General features: G+C 41.9%; 1 protein-coding gene across 1 annotated transcript in view; it reads left to right on the forward strand.

The window, feature by feature from the left end:
• Nucleotides 1-16857, forward strand: part of CCDC88A (coiled-coil domain containing 88A) — a 63515-nt gene that overhangs the window by 39404 nt on the left and 7254 nt on the right. The window contains exons 17-27 of the mRNA XM_059467725.1: nt 409-536; nt 3366-3504; nt 4117-4293; nt 4793-4954; nt 8042-8319; nt 9216-9359; nt 9875-10061; nt 10421-10566; nt 11238-11330; nt 11526-11740; nt 16482-16565. Coding sequence (XP_059323708.1) covers nt 409-536; nt 3366-3504; nt 4117-4293; nt 4793-4954; nt 8042-8319; nt 9216-9359; nt 9875-10061; nt 10421-10566; nt 11238-11330; nt 11526-11740; nt 16482-16565 — 1753 coding nt within the window. The remainder of the gene's footprint in view (nt 1-408; nt 537-3365; nt 3505-4116; nt 4294-4792; nt 4955-8041; nt 8320-9215; nt 9360-9874; nt 10062-10420; nt 10567-11237; nt 11331-11525; nt 11741-16481; nt 16566-16857) is intronic.

Raw genomic sequence — 16857 nt, forward strand, 5'->3', positions numbered from 1 at the left:
GGTGTCTGATCTGGGGGTTTTTTTTTGCATTAATCTGTGTACTGTTAACACCTTTATGCATTAGATAATCAAAATTTCTGTAATCAGTCATGGAAAGAAAGAATATCATATTGCTGGGATGTTTCCCCTTCACTGGCATGTTCCAGACCAAATTTAAAGGGAAATTCTAAAGAAAATCTTTAAGGGAAAGGAAGAGAGGACAGGGAAATCAAATTCTAGTTGCAGTGTAATGTCTGATCCAGCTGAAAGCTGGCAGCTGCCAGGAGACTTAAAGCTGAATTATTCCAGTCATGTAGGGATAAAACACCCTTGTCTCAGCACTCCTAGAGCTAAGACTACATTATTTTATTTTCCTGAATTTTTTTTTTTTTTTGTTATAAATACTGACTGTAGTTTTTTCTGTGCAAGGACTTGGTGAATGAGAAATTGAAGACTCAACAGATGAACAATGATCTGGAAAAACTGGCCCACGAGCTTGAGAAAATTGGCTTGAACAAGGAGCGTCTCCTGCATGATGAGCAGAGCAGTGATGACAGGTGAGAATGACAAAAGGACAAATGAGGATCTTTTTTTATTCTTAAAGTGATTTTGCAGACTGGTTCTGTGCATACTCTTAACATTTTTAAGGCACACTCATAGACCCAAAAAGGAACTTGATATTTTTGGAAATTAATTAGTTGGTGTGCTGCTTTCACATTCAGCTGACTGTGACAGTGAGTTGCCACTTTTTGTTGCTAAGAGACTCATTGAAGTATGTCAGGAGATACAGTTAATTATAATTAAAATGTTTTATGCTGTAGTCAGCAGCAGCAACAGCAGCAGTAAAAGATAATTAGCTCAAAGTAATTTTTTTTCCCTTTTTGTCTGCCTGTCTGACACAAATGGTATTTTGTAGCATAGTGATTACCTTAAACTGTCTCACTCTTTCCTTGCAACCATTTCCTTCTAATTCTTCCATCCTGAAGGCAAAGCTGCATTCCCACTTGCCCTGGCTGGGAAGTACCCAGTGTCTCCAGACCTTGGTGGTGGCTCTATCACTCCTGCACACCTGCACTGCAAAGCAGCTGCTGCTGCCCTGACATCTGTTACCTCTGCTGCATTGTCCTCCTCTGCCTCATCCTGCAGGGATTATGGGGAAATTGGTGACAGTGTGGGCTTCCAGCCAAGCTTGGCTGTGCAGTTTCACCAGTGCAGTTCTGCTGTCATGGTCTGTTATTACAGCTGATTGTCCTGAGCATGGAGGTTGATCTGGGGCCTTCTGTGTGCAAAGGCACCCAAATAACACCTGGGGTTTGAATGCAGCTGGGGTTTGAATGCAGCTTCCCTTTGCCAGTGCTCTGCCCCAGAGTCCTGTGTTTTACCCCTCTTGGTTTCTGCTGGTGCCTTTCCCCTGCCTTCCTCAGCTCCCACATAAATTCAGGAGAAGTTCTCAGAGCTTGAACTGGTTGGATTTGTTCAGATTGAAGTATTTCTGGTCACATACAGCCCTTGATAAGCATTTGGTGTGTCCTTAGGTAAATATACCAAATAAAAAACCACCAGATCTTGATCCAAGGTGAAGCTTAAACTTAGCTGAAGCCCAAATGGAGCAACATTTAATCAAGTTCTAGGTTAGAGGTGTTGGGCTCTGCTGCTGACTTGAGCTTCTTCCCAAGCTCCATGTGAGCTGGGGGATCATGAAAGGGCAATGTTTGCTATCAAAGTGAGAGCTAGGATTGGTTTGAAATTTTGCTGTGCCCATGAATATCCTGATTTTCCATTATTCTTAACCTCCAAAGATCCCTGGATTGCTTTCCTTACATAACAATACATAGGTGAGTCATTGCCAGCTCTTCCATCAGGGCTGTGAAGAGCTGGGTTCATTGTGGATAAAATCACTTCTCAGTGGAGTTTTTCATCTGCCTCTGCCATTCTGGTAATGGAAATTAAATATGTACCATTTTCCTCCTCCTGATGGGAAAGAGCTGCTTGTGATTTTTAAGGAATGATCTTTGGTAGCACCTCAGAGTGTTTCTATTGAGGTCTAAACTGGCCAGGATTTATGAGTTAAGTTGGAAGTGTTTCCCATTTTCTCTTGCCTGCTGTCCTTGGACAAACAGATTTATGGATTTTGATCTGAATCCAAAATAACCCTACTTGCAGTTATATTCAAAAATGTGTACCATCTTTCATTGTTCAAAGTGGGTATTGTATCTCTGCTATTATTATTTTTCCTCCTTTGTTTTCTATAGAACTGTGTCATTTTTCAGTAGCAGGAATTACTTGTAGCCAAATCTGTGCTCCAGCCCAAGAAGGTGAAATTCTGTATATTCTACTGGTCACAGGCTGCCTACTATTCCATAAATCCTTGGGAATGAGTTGTCAGATCTGGAATTCTCAGATTCCCCTTGTGCTGCATGATGCTACTGGGCAGCTTTCTGCTTATTAATTCTCTTCCCATTCGTCTTCTGCTCCAGTTCCTGACTGGTTCTGATGCCATTGTCCATTCAGGAGTCTGCTGCACTTTATTCCTTTCACTAAACTGATGGATCCTTCAGCAGCCAGGATTAGAAAGGGGGACTATCAGGGTTGGGTTTGTTTTATCCAGCTGTGGGGAGGAGTGGGGTGTTCTCCACATTCTGAGCCACGCACAGGGACTGAACTGCTTAGGAGTGATTGAGTGTGGGGTTTGGTATTAATGAATTTGGTTTGTATTTCCCATAAAGAATGTGCAGTTCTAAATCAGTCCAGTTTAATCTGACCACTTCTCTCTCAAACTGATATTTTGGGGGGTTTTAGGTGCCCTACAGTATCATGAATGTGGTTAAAAATGGAAGCTTTGTGCATCAAGGGTGGCAGCAGTCTTAAAATACCAGCAGCTGTGCTGGGTGAGCAATTTGCACATTGATGCACCAAACAAGTGTGCACCTGCACAGGGCTGTGCTCCATCTCCTTCCCTGGCCTCCCTTTGGAGCTGCAGGAAATGGGAACTGATGAAAATCTTGCTCTCCAAATACTTCACATCCTAATTGAGTTCAGGTCCCTGCTGGATGGGCTGGAGTGGAGCCAGAAGGAATCCAGGCACCACTCACTAATGGTGCAGAGAGACCCAGCACCCCCTGGTGTGCCTCAATGGGGCTTTTTCTGGCTCTAACATGTTTTAAAAGAAAGGAGGAGTCAAAAAGTCAAAAATGGTTTTGACAACCATCTTCTGGTTATTTTTGACATAGAACTTGCTGTGGATGCTGAAGTGTCTTCATACTTTTGACCACAGCACTCAGGGATTTTTGAGTGTAGCTATGAGTCTTTTCTAGAACATTTTGGAATGTAAATACCTGGAATAATTATTGAAAATACAGATTTTTTTTGTTGTTGTTGGCCAGTAGGTACAAGCTTTTGGAGTCTAAATTAGAATCCACGCTCAAGAAGTCTCTGGAAATAAAAGAAGAAAAAATTGCTGCTTTGGAGGCTCGTTTGGAGGAATCAACAAATCTGAACCAGCAGCTGCGTCAGGAGCTGAAAACAGTAAGGGAAAAAGGGCATTTTTCTGGAATATTAAATGAGCTGGTGTTATTCCTACACTTTTTGGGTAAGACAGCAAAAAATGGGCATCATTCAGGTCATAGAAAGCAGGACAAAGGTGTGAATGCTTTTAGGACTGTGACTGCTTTTAAGACTGTGTTGAAATCACATGAGAAGTTGTTGAACTTATTCACTGGCCATGAAAATGTCAGCTGGATAAATAACCTGGAGTTGATTTGATTTGGGATGTCATTTCCAGTTACATTTTCTGGCCTACCTTGAGCAGCCTGAGTAGATTGGTTAAAAAAAGAAATTCTATCAATTCAACCAATTCTTGGTTGTAGAATTTTAGTATAAAACTTGGGGGGTACAATTAAAAACACGGAAATAAAATATTAAAAATAGAAGTCTGCTGTTTGTTGGGGTTAAACTGTCCATATCCGTAAATAATTTGTACATCATCTCCCCAAACATGTGCAAAAAGCAAATTCACAAATGCCGTAACAGCACTTCCTGCTCCTTGAGAAGGGTCATGGTCAGGTAATAAAGTAATAAATTTGGAAGTGCAAAATGGAAAATTCTAAACCTAACCTAAGTTGTCCTAAATAATTCCAGGTGAAGAAGAACTACGAAGCTCTGAAGCAGAGACAAGAAGAGGAAAGGATGGTTCAGAATTCTCCTCCAAGAAGTGGAGAAGGAAATCAGTCTGTCAATAAGTGGGAGAAAGAAAATCAGGAGACTACTAGAGAATTACTGAAAGTTAAAGATAGATTAATCGAGGTGGAGAGGAATGTAAGATGTGTTTTAAATATGGTTCTGGTGGTAATTATTTGTGGTGAGCTGTTGCAGTAATGCAAATGAGGGTGCTGTTAAGACAGTTTAATTTATCACTTTGTTTCCATCCTGAGCACAATCTGAAATAAATGCAGTGTGTGTAGCAGCTGGATTCTGCTCTGTGGGATGCCATAAAGCACTTGACAGGCATTTTCAAAGGAAATGCAAAAACCTGAGTTTGCCCTTTGGCATGCACAGCTCTCCCTCCAATCCCTGTTATATAATCTCTATTTACCCAGTCCTGGAGATTCCTTTCCTGTTCCTCCATAGGTGCAACATCTGTTCCCTGTTTTTCCAGTGAGAAATCCCCCAAAAGTGCATTTGTTCTGCAGTTTTATCCCACCCTGTAAATGTCTGCATGCTCCTGCTGCTTTCTGTGGTCTGGAGAACTCTTCTGTTTTACCTGGGGGTTCCTGGAGCAGCTGGGAGCTGAGGTTTGTGTGGTTTGCACCCCCAGAACGCGACGCTGCAGGCGGAGAAGCAGGCGCTGAAAACGCAGCTCAAGCAGCTCGAGACACAGAACAACAACCTGCAGGCCCAGATCCTGGCCCTGCAGAGACAGACTGTGTCCCTGCAGGAGCAGAACACAACTCTGCAAACTCAGAATGCCAAGCTGCAGGTAATGCTGCCTTAGCTTGCTTTCAAAAATAAAATTAAAATATTTTTTTCCCAATGAAAATTTAAAGTACGTTGTTATGGTTAGCTTTAAAATCACATTTGGCTTCCTGCAGAGACCTGGGAAAGAAGGTGATGTGAGAATAATCTGCACTCTGCAGTCAAAAATAGTTTGTTTGCTGATGAATAGCTACATTTTAAAAAATCTGTTGTAATTCTTTGTCCAATGTAAAATCTTAGAGTAGATTCTCTTATCCATTGTTCCAAGATTCCTTGAGATTTTATTGTATTTATGCATCTAAATTAGATCAGGGAAGTAGTGTGTCCAACCATATTCTAATAAATTTTATCTATTTTTATTAATATTAAAAAAAGTAAAGCCATACCTAAAAGGAAAATCAAGATACTTAAATACTGAAGATTTTCAAAAACCAAAAGAAAATTAAAAGCTACATAAATATGTGAAGACCTGAATTTAAATAATTGAGAGGCAGTAAAAAAGGTCATGTAGCCTTGGAAATTACAAAAAGGACCATGGAAATTATAAAAATGGCTGTCCCCAGAGTCTTGCAGCTCTTCTGGCCGAAATTCAGATGCTGCCCTTACAGTTTAATAGGGTTGTTAAATATTTATCTTTTTTCTTTACACATTAAATATTCTTGTTAATCAGTTTAATGCTTTTGGTGTTCTAAGAATCAAAACTACCTCAAGAGGGGATAAAAACCCCACAATGCAGCAGAAATAATAAAGTGTCAGAAAGGATGGAGGGCTGATGGAAATCAAGATGTCAAGGACTGTTTAAATGGAACAAATGATGGATTTGGTGGATGCCTGGAGTCTCCTCCTGCCTCTCCCTGGAAAGCAGAACATTGTTGTCCTATGGATGCACTTTCTGCTGCCACACTGAAATGTCATTAGTGCCTAGCACTCCAGTCAAACAGGCCATGGGTGCACACCCTGTGCCACCTCTGGTTGTTAAGAACCAATGGATGTGACATGGGGGTGTCCCATTTAACCAGTTGAGAGGGGATTGCTGGGATTCAGAGCTCTCTGAGTGCTTTGTAATTCCCTTCATCAACAAACCCCAGGAATATCTATGTGCTTCCATTTTTGCTTCGTGCCCAGCAGCACAGGCCTCTCCTCTCTGGCAGAACAATTCTCCATGAACTGCAAATCCAAGTGGAACTTGAAATATGTTCAGGAAAATCCAAGTGATGAGCTGTTGGCTAAATCTGAAGTGCAGGCTGAGCTGCTGTACCTGGACTGTGCCAGAATTGTTCCTCAGCAGCTAATTCCTCTCTTCCTGCTGATACCCATAAGGAGCAGCCAAGGGAAAGGATGTCTGAAGGGGTAACTGGGAATTCTGACCTAACCCAAGTCAGGATTCAGCCTGGGAAGTTTCCCAGCACACCCATGCCATCAGACATGACTTCATTTCCAGTGAAAGATTCAGCTTTCTCATATGTAACAAAGAACCCTGCAGTTGCAGCAGGAAGGGATTTGTTCCCTGGTAACAGCAGGAACTGGAGTGAGAGATGGAATTTTTTTTTTTTCCTTAATAGATACCCCGAGGGTATTAGAAGGCTCAGTAGTTTGTGGTTTTCATCTCTTGCACGGGAAAGAGAGGGAAGCTGGTGCAGGTCAGGTGACAAGCACCAGTTTAAGATACCCAAGGATTTCTCCAGAGGCACAAAAAGTGAAGTTGTTGGTTGATTGGGGCATTTTAAAACTGTTTAATCTTGAAAGCTTTAGTGTATTAATACACATGAATACTGTCCTGGGACTGTTGTTGGAGAGCTGGTGCTGTTCCACAAAAGAGCACAGGACAGAACATGGATAGTTCCTTCCAGGTGCTGTTGTTTATCTCCCTCTCTGTTAAATGGATGTTCCTGTTGGAATTCTCAGTGTGAAACGATGTGTGGATGCCATGAAGACTTCATGGTGACACTTCAGAATTTTTTAAAACATAAATCTCCATGGCTGGGTGAAAGTCCCTTTTATTTCAGTCATGTCACAGATTTGGCTTTTATCAGGATCACTGGTGATCTGTTTCTCCAAGGTATCTCAGTGCTAGGGGAAAACAGCCCTGTCAGCAAGATCACATTTTAACAGATGTTGAAAGATAAATAATAATTTGATCCATCCCAGTCAATTCAATCACATGCTTCAATGCTTTCTGCTAAGAAATACTCCTGGAACATTTTGAATTGGAGCTGTCTCCTGGGATGTAAGAAAAGGTTGTCTGAAAAAATTCCTTCTCCCAGGATTTCCCTCCTGGGAAGCTAAGAAGCCTCAGAGAAAAGGAAAACAATTCTTATGTCATTTGCTTCTCCTGTGCTGTGCAGATATGGAATGTGTTTGGAGATTGTTTACCCACAGGTGATTGTTCCATTGCATTCTGCTGGGAGTTGTTTTCACTCATTGGCCAATCGGGGCCAAGCTGTGTCAGGACTCTGGAAAGTGTCAGGAGTTTTCATTATTATCTTTTTTTTCATTATTATCTTTTTAGCATTCACTGAGTAGCTTTTCTGTATTCTTTAGTATTGTATAGTATTCTTTAATATAATAGTATAATAATAAAATAATAATATATATTATAATATTAGTATAACATATTAATATTAATATAGTGACATTGTTATATTATAATCTAGTATTATAATAATAGAACACAAAAATATATGATAATATTAATATATGTTAATATTATTGATAGTGTCATATAATATGACAATATTATTATGACATAATATTTATTACTATATTTATAATATGATATTAATATCATAATATGGTATATTATAGAACATAATAATATGGTATATTGTGATATTAATATAGTATGCTAATGTTATTGATATTGTAATATTATAGTATTATATAGTAATAATAATAATATACAATAATGACATAATAAATTAGCCTTCTGAGAACATGGAGTCAGATGCATCATTCCTGCCTTCATCAGGGCATTCCCTACAAATACAAGGCCTACCAGTGGAACAACCAGAGGGTCGAGAAGGGTTAAACCCAACAAATCTCTGGGAGGTGGGAGATAAATAACTGCGAGCGCTGCTGTTTGTGGCTGCAGGTTGAGAACTCCACGCTGAACTCGCAGAGCACGTCGCTGATGAACCAGAACGCGCAGCTGCTGATCCAGCAGTCGGCCCTGGAGAGCGAGAACGAGGCGGTGCTGAAGGAGCGCGAGGACCTGAAGGGGCTCTACGAGGCCCTGCTCAAGGACCACGAGCGCCTGGAGCAGCTGCACGAGCGCCAGGCCGCCGAGTACGAGTCCCTGATCGCCAAGCACGGCAGCCTCAAGGCTGCCCACAAGAACCTGGAGGTGGAGCACAAGGACTTGGAGGATAGGTGAGGACGCAGGAAAACATTCAGTAGGAATGGCTGGCTGTGGGCTATCAGTTGTTGGTTTCTCTGGGTCTGGACTGAAGGCACTTGAGACAGTATTTCATGTTCACACTCAGGTGTTTATTATTTCTTATCACTTAAACAGTCTCACTGCTGTGAGTTGGGCAGCTTTTCGTTAGAAGGCACAAAATGGCCAACAATCTCTTGTTACAAGGTCTTTTAAGACTAAACTATCCAGTTAAGAACTGACACCTGGATTATTTTCCCTTTTAATCCAATAACTGATCCCAAGGAGCCCACAATGGGGACATTTCTGCCCAATTACAAAATGCCACCCAAACCCATGGAGAAGGAGGAAGAAGAAACCCAGATTGACACCCTGTGCCCTCCATCTTGCTTCCATCCACAACATACTCAAAATCCCAAAACATAAATTTCTCACCAAGTGACACACCTACACTACTCTCTATAATCTATTTCCACAACACACTAAAAATCCCAAAACCTAAATTTTTCACCAAGTGATACAGCTATACTGCTCTCTATAATCTATTTCACACTTTTGTGGATTCTATTCTATCTTGAAGTCTAGGAAACTTTCTTCATGAATGAGGGTCAAAGTCAGTGCTGCCCTGGGGGTCAGGGCACCCCAGAGCAGACAGGGAAATATTCCCTGTGCCCTGGGCTTCCATAGCTTTCTAATAAAATGATAGAATGAAATCAGCATCGCTCAATCACTAGACTATGACTTTAACAGAGGCCATTTCATCAAAAGCCCTTTGTTTTTGGTCATTCCAAAAAAGGAATTGTCTTTGCAGGTACAGTCAGTTGTGTTCTCTTTGCAGGCACAGTCAGTTGTGTTCTCTTTGCAGGTACAACCAGTTGTATTGTCTTTGCAGGTACAACCAGTTGCTGAAACAGAAAGTGCAGCTGGAAGAGCTGGAGAAGGTTCTCAAGACAGAGCAGGACAAAATGCTACAGCAAAGTGAGAAACATGAAACTGTGGCAGCAGAATATAAAAAACTTCGGGATGAAAATGAAAGGTAAAGAGAGTTCTGGCACCTGAGCACACAGCCTAAACAAGGGTGGTGTTCTTCACATTTCTTTGACACCTAATGCTGCTATTCCAAATATTCATGATCCCACAAAAATAATCATTATATCCTGAGGGGGCATGTGGGACAAAGGAACGTGGCAGGGCCCAGGAGGGACAAAGGGAGCCCAGGAAATGTGTAACCTCCATGACTGCCAAAGTTTGGGCCATTCCTGTTTTGTGTTGGCAGGAAATCCTGGCTGTTTCGTGAGATTCTTTTATTCTGAAAAGCGGCATCTTAAATCCAGCTGTGACATAGAGATGCTGCTTTGTATTTAAATACACAGAGAGCAGTGCTTGGCTCAAAGGCAGAACTAGGAGAATGAGGCTGGGACAACTTACAGTATGTGACAGCAAAGAATTTGTGTGTATATTTTATGGAGTAGTTGGAAATGTCATGTTTCAGAGGGAGTGTGGGTAACAAATTCATTTCCAGCGCTCTCTGATGGTGTCTTTGCATCCCAGGCTCTCTCACACATACACTCAGCTCCTGAGGGAGAATGAAGTGCTACAGACTGACCACAAGAATCTGAAAACATTGTTGAACAGTTCCAAACTGGAGCAAACACGGTTGGAAGCTGAGTTTTCCAAACTCAAAGAACAGTACCAGCAACTGGATATTACATCAACAAAGCTGAATAATCAGTGTGAGGTATGTGGGAATTCTGCTGCTTGTAATGGCTGTAATCACTGGAATATTTTTTATAATTGTATTTATGGGTCCATAAAATCATATGGAGTGCTGGAGTATCAGTCATTTATAGATAATGAAGTGCATCCAAAGACTAATTAATTTGCTGTACAGGCAATACACAATCTCAGGCTCATACTAGGGAAACTGGTTTAAATTATTTAAAGCATCAAAGAGGCTTTTATCAATTGATTCATTATTTCATTTTGAGTTTGATTTAAGAACCCCTGTGTAGACCTAAATTTACTTGGTAATCTCATTATCTGTGTGTAAAATACACTCACATATAAATGCATGGGCAATTTCCTCTGTTTTAACAGCTGCTCAGCCAACTGAAAGGAAACCTGGAGGAGGAAAACAGACACCTGCTGGATCAAATCCAGACCTTAATGCTGCAGAACAGAACATTACTGGAGCAGAACATGGAAAGCAAGGATCTGTTCCATGTAGAGCAAAGGCAGTACATGTGAGTTGTGAAAACAAGGAGGTCACTGGGATTAGGGCAGTGACACCAATACCTGCATTTTTCTAAAAAAGTTTCTGTTGACTATAGAATTTAAGACATGTGATGCTTCTGAAATGTTTCTCTTTAAAATAAGAATTTCAATGATAAATGTAAAACAGATAACTCAAAATATCACCATTATATTTGTAGTTCTAAAGGATCAGTGCAACTGTGTTCATTACTGATGATGAAGATAATGAATAAAACTGATATTTATTCCTCATTCTGCTACTGGCAAAGTTTAGATTTGTAATCACTGTCTTTGTAGATTGATAATACTCATACATGAGTCTATATACATTGTAGATTAATTTGTAGATTTGTAATCTAAACTTGTTTAGTGGACTTGAGAGAAGAGAAAATGTGCTTATCTAAATGATAGAGCACTTTATTGTAAAAGGAGGAATGTGTAAAAAAGGCAAATGGAATTTTATTCCATTTTATATCATGAAGTTAAGCCTAAGGCTGATTGTTTGCTGTATCTCTTGCTTTTTCAATAAGAACCAAGGGTTATGTGAGAATTCCACACAAAAGGTGGCAATTGTCAGATAACAGACTCCCTGAGGAATGTGCTGCCCACGCATCCTGTGTATGTTTTTGAAGCATAAATTATCATTAATTTCTGTTTGCAGTGACAAACTAAATGAATTGAGGCGGCAGAAGGAGAAACTGGAGGAGAAGATAATGGATCAGTATAAATTCTATGAGCCATCTCCACCAAGAAGGTACTGCTGAACAAACATGGTGTAAAATAAACCAGCTCTAAAGCACGGCAGGCCTGTTCTGTTCCCGCTGAAAATGGAGATTCCATTACATTCATGGGAGCAGAATCACGTCTGCCTTGCACAGAAATCAGTTGGCTCTGCAGGCCTAAGCAGTGTGGTGTAAATGCAGTGAATGTGCTGTGGTTTTGCTGACAGAAGGGGCAACTGGATCACGCTGAAGATGAGGAAGCTGATCAAGTCCAAGAAGGACGGGAACCGCGAGCGCCTCAAGTCGGTGACGCTGACGCCCACGCGCTCCGAGTCCAGCGAGGGATTCCTGCAGCTGCCCCACCAGGACAGCCAGGACAGCTCCTCCGTGGGCTCCAACTCCCTGGAGGATGGGCAGACCCTGGGCACCAAAAAGAGTAGCAGTGAGTACTGCAAACAGCTTCGGTCCCTGAATAAACCTTGGCTAAATGTTGGAAACGACTGCGTGTTGTGGAGGGTTTGTAAAGATTGTTTCTAAGTGTGTAGGAATGAAGCCTGAGTTAATTTATTAAGGGCAGAACTTCTTGCACACTCCCTGAAGTGTTTGAGCAGAGCTAGTTTTGAGCATTTCTGTATCTCAAAATGCAAGTGTTAAAATATACTCACAGTGCCTGGGTAAGATGAAGCAGGCGCTGGTAGTGGGTCAGGTGAGCAGGATTTGGGATAGAATGTCAGGTGTCACCACAAGAACCCTTTTTGTTCTCCCTCTTGTCCCAGCATGACTCTTTCCCCTTGTCTTGGAAGTGTTTTCCAAGCTGTGGCTGTGCTAACATCCTTGAGTTGCTAAAAACACCTTCTGTCTGAAGGTGTTCCCCCAGCAAAAAACCAACTGTGAAATTTGGGGTTTTCTCACAAAACCAACAATGAAATTTGGATATACAACAGGGAGTGTTAATGTAGAAACACAGCCTGTTAAAAATACAGGAATTGTTACTGATCCTGAAATTGGAGTGAAGTGGTTGAGAGGGAGAACGAGGACCTACAGAAATGTGATTAGATGGAATATTCCAGATGTGCTGACTTTGAAAGATTTGATAGCCATCCCATTAGGGTGCCTCCATTAGGATATGTAAGACCAGATTCTGTTTATTATTATTTATTATCTATGTCTTTTGTTCTTCACTTTTGGCATGAATCATAAACTGCCCAGTTTCTCACAACTTGAGAGGTAGTTACAGCCAAGTTATCAGGATGTAATGGTTCTGCTTAATAGCTGTGCACCAAAAGCATTTTGGCTGTGCATGTAAAAGCATCAGAATCCATGTGCATTAACAGTCACTTCCAATGTTTGCACTACTACTTTTAAATTTCATGTATTGGGTTTCAAAAGACAGCAGGTCTGGGGTTTGTGCCAGCTGTGAATTATTACAGCCATTAGGATGTGATTGTTTTTGTTTTTTTTTTCTTCTGTGCTTCTTGCAGAAGCTTAGTCAAACTTTAAAACATCCTAAAAAATGCTATTTCAGGAAAAGTTAAAATCAGATCTGTATTTTTTAATAACTGAAGAAAATAGTTCAAGAGTACATTTTAGCACTTTTGTTACTAACTTGCCCCTTTGGGGAGCTCAGCCTTTTTCAGTGTAGGCATCAAACCAGGTACTTTTAAACTTTTTTCTAAAAAGCAGCTGTTGCTTTTACATCCAAACCGTGAGTGGTGTGGAACTGGGGAGTGACTGGAGCTGTCCTGGCTGTGTGTCAGTGGGAGCTGGGAGTGTGCACGCTGTGGTTCAGCCCATCTGCATCTGTGTCAGCAATGTCATGTTCTGGAAGGGCTGTTCTGTGACAGTTTTCTTTGCATGATCCTTGGGACCTTGTAGTGTGCAGTTACCCTGCTGGGGAGCCACGGCTGCACTTACGGTGGCTGAGCCTCAAAAGAGGTTTGAAGCTGCTCAGACCTCATTAATTTTCTACTCCATGGACCTTGCTCATGTTCCCCTTAATCCCAGTGTATTTATCCACAAACTGGAAGGGCTGATCTAATTCCGGATCCTGACCTTCCTCCATTACACATGTCGCCATGGAAACCAGAGTTTTGGAGAGAATTTGGATGCATTTTGTGTCAGCTCAGCTCTGAGGCAGAGATCTGAGACAATTTGTGCCTCACAAAACAGAGAGAATCTCTCAGTGTGACGATGCTGGTGATGGTGCACATTTTGCAGTCTTCTTCTTCTGCTCCTAGAGTGACTGTAAGTCCTGAATCCTGGAATTTGGGTCCTTTCTTTTCCATGGGAAGCAGTTTGGCAGTGGCAGCTTCCACTGAAGGAGCTACAGGAGGGAGCAAACAGTGAGTGCAGCCTGTCTGTGCCATGCTCAGGTGTTGGAGCTCCCTGTGCTGGCTGAAGGCAGCTCTGGCTCTCGAGGAGTTCTGTGCCTGCCTGACCTCCAGCAGCTGGCAAGGAGCTGGTTCCAGTGAGGTCAAATGTCCTGAGTGTCCTTGAGGAGGCAGGAGAAGGCAGCTCACCCTCCCTGGCACAAAGCAGCAATGTTTGAGCTGGAGGACTGAGAATCTGACACAGAGATCTCCAGGATACACAGGGCTCACATCCCCCATTCCCTGTCAGAGATACTGATTTCAAAAGTGTTTGCTGTCTGTGACATCTGTAGTTTTTCCTCTTTTGTGGGTGGTGATGGAGATTGTGTTTTTCCAACACAGGCCACTTTCTCATGCAAATGTTTCCAGGTGAGCTGTTATCTCCCTGGGAAAGGTGCTCTTGGCACAAAAATCAGGTTACCCTGTTCTCAGAGAGCACCACCTGAGGTCTCACAGCGTGGCCAGGGCCTGTGTCTGATCCCTGTGGGAAGGAGGGGGTGCCTGCAGGGCTTTTGCTGTCCCAGCATAGGTTAATCCTGCAGGAAGGGTGTGCTCCTGACTGCAGGGCTTCACCTTGGCTTTTCATGGCTCCTTGTTCCCAGGTACTGCCCACAAATTCTCATTGATCACCCTCAGGATCAGGTGAGTGCCGTGGACCTGACACTGTGCAGGGCTTTCCTCTGGATGGGGCCATTCTGAGCTTTTCCAGACAAAACCCAAGGCAGGCAGAGGGAATTTTAGTTTTCTGTGGAGAAATACAGATATGCTTTACTGGCTTCTACTTTAGCCATTCCATGAAATTAATAAGTTCACAAGGAATTAGGGCCGTTAGCAAACTGTCATCTCTACTAGAACACCAGTAGCAGGTATGCCATGTCACAGAGGGAATAAAAGGAATGTTCTGGGCTCCCAATACCGAGGCATCTTGAAGGTTTTTGCATCGTATTTTCTTCTGTGCATGAACCAAAACAAGTCAGGATTTTAATACAGAATTCCCCAGATGATTTCAGGCAAACAGAAGAGTTACAAAATGGAACGTTTCCTGCTCACATGAGGAATTCTGCAACACTCATCATTCATTCTCAGCAAGAAGGTGTTCATGGAATATTGAAAAGACAAAGAACAGTTGATTTTTGCTGTAGCTCTGCCATCCCAGGGTTAGTTATTAGAATTACTATTCCAGGACATGTTCTGAGGTGAATTCTGTGCAGATATTACTGACACAGTTTCCCCTCCAAGCATTTTGCCTTTTGATGCAGGGTTTGCAGGACATCAGTGGTTGCAGGGGAGTTTCCTGGTGGGCACAGTTGCTGAGAGCCATAAATCAGCCCTATTGCAGGGGATCTGTGTTAATGGACAGGAAGGACAGATGGCTGAAACTGCTCTTGAGCATCCTCTGATTACTTTTTAATAAAATTAAGAAGTTTTTAGTGAAGAGGAGTCAGTTATCTTCCATAAAGGATGACGGAGGGATGAGTTATTTTGTCTGTAAAGGATTACAGAAGTTACAGAGGATTTTTTTTTTTCCTGTGTTGGTTGTCTTGATGACAAAGAGCAGGATGACCTCTGTGGTTGGATTGGTTTGTGAACCTGTTCCTGTGGGTGCTGGCATGGGAAGAGCTGGTGGAGAGGCAGGAATAGGGAATGTTTCAGTGGCAGGGTGGCTCATGTGCACTTGTAAATGTATCTATGATATATATGCACTGCTCTGTACACAGAACTGCTGTGTGCCAGGCTGGGGGAGCAGGGCACACCTCCCAAAAGGGGCTGCAGAGACAAAGCAGGCAGAGCCTGGTCTGGCAGACCTCTGCAGAAACCAGAGCTGCTGCCATCTCTGCAGAAATCACCACTTTGGGGAATTCCATCCCCTGTCCCCTTCTGGATCTTTCCATGGTGGCTCCTGTGCCTGGCATCAGCCCCCAGACTTACCCCAGGCAGGGCAGCAGTTCCTAATGCAGAGTTCCTGACTCCAAGGACAAGATTAACTCGTGACTTCCCCCTCCTCCCTCTTTTAATACTATTTGTAATTTTAACTCTGTAATTCTCCTGGTAGAATTTAACTCGGTTTTCCTTGGGCCCTCCCAAAACGTTACAGCAACACTCACATTTGGATTTTCTTTTGCTGTTTTGGGTTTTTTTTCCTTTGGTGTTTTTTCAGCTAAAGTACTTGCACATTTGAAGCAGATTGATTTTAGTATTTTATCAAAATACTGCCCACAAATTATATTGATCAGAAGGCCCTTGCAGGTTTTCTATGAGACAGTAGATGACCAAAGTTATTACTGAGCACAGAATGGAAGAACTGAAGACTGATAATAGACTGTGTCCTCTTAGATTTGCAGGCAAAGCATTACAGAAGTTATTTACCCCCAAAAATAATAACAATGTGAACATATTTTAACATAGAAATTGTACTTAGGGTTGCTTTCATTTTCAGCTTTTTTGCTTCACATTTTTCTTTATGTTCAAAAAAATGCTGTTTTTCACAGTAAAGATTACATAGTGGTCAATTCCTGTAATCACCTGCAAAGAAGTTACATTTATTTTTTCAGGAGCTTCAAACTGTATTATCCTCTGCACTGTAATTTTCAGTGCATTTCTGAGTGATCTATGGAAGTTTTCCTGTTTCAGTGTACTTTCATATTTCATTATCACCCAGAAGCAGGAGAATGATAGCTTTTAGCATAGCATACCTAGCTTAAACTCAGACATTCATTTCTGTCCTTAGTTTCAACATTTAACTTCCATCTGTTCTTCTCCCTTTTTTTCTTTCATTTCCCTGTTTCCGTTTTTCCTCATGCTATGACATAAAAGTGGGTGCACTGAAAAGACTGCCCTTTTTGAGGAACAGACCGAAGGAAAAAGACAAAATGAAGGCCTTCTACCGTCGCTCCATGTGTAAGACTTTATGACAGTTCAGCTTCTTCTCAATGGCTACACTGGCTTCCGTTACTAATTTTTCACTAACCTCTCCCTGGACTGCGCTCTGTTTTTCCTCCTCTTTTGCAATGTGCAAGTCCTGCTACAGTACAAGGAGCTGGAGCTTTTTCTTTTTACTTTTTCTCCCCCCCTCCCCTTTTTTTTTTTTTTTAAAAACAACTTTGGCACTGAATACTTTATGTGTGTGCAGCTGTGCACACACACGTAGCCATGCACATGCATATAATCTATTCAGTGCCTTGTGACTGCA

Source organism: Ammospiza nelsoni, chromosome 3 (assembly GCF_027579445.1).
Source record: "Ammospiza nelsoni isolate bAmmNel1 chromosome 3, bAmmNel1.pri, whole genome shotgun sequence".
Lineage (NCBI taxonomy): Eukaryota > Metazoa > Chordata > Aves > Passeriformes > Passerellidae > Ammospiza > Ammospiza nelsoni.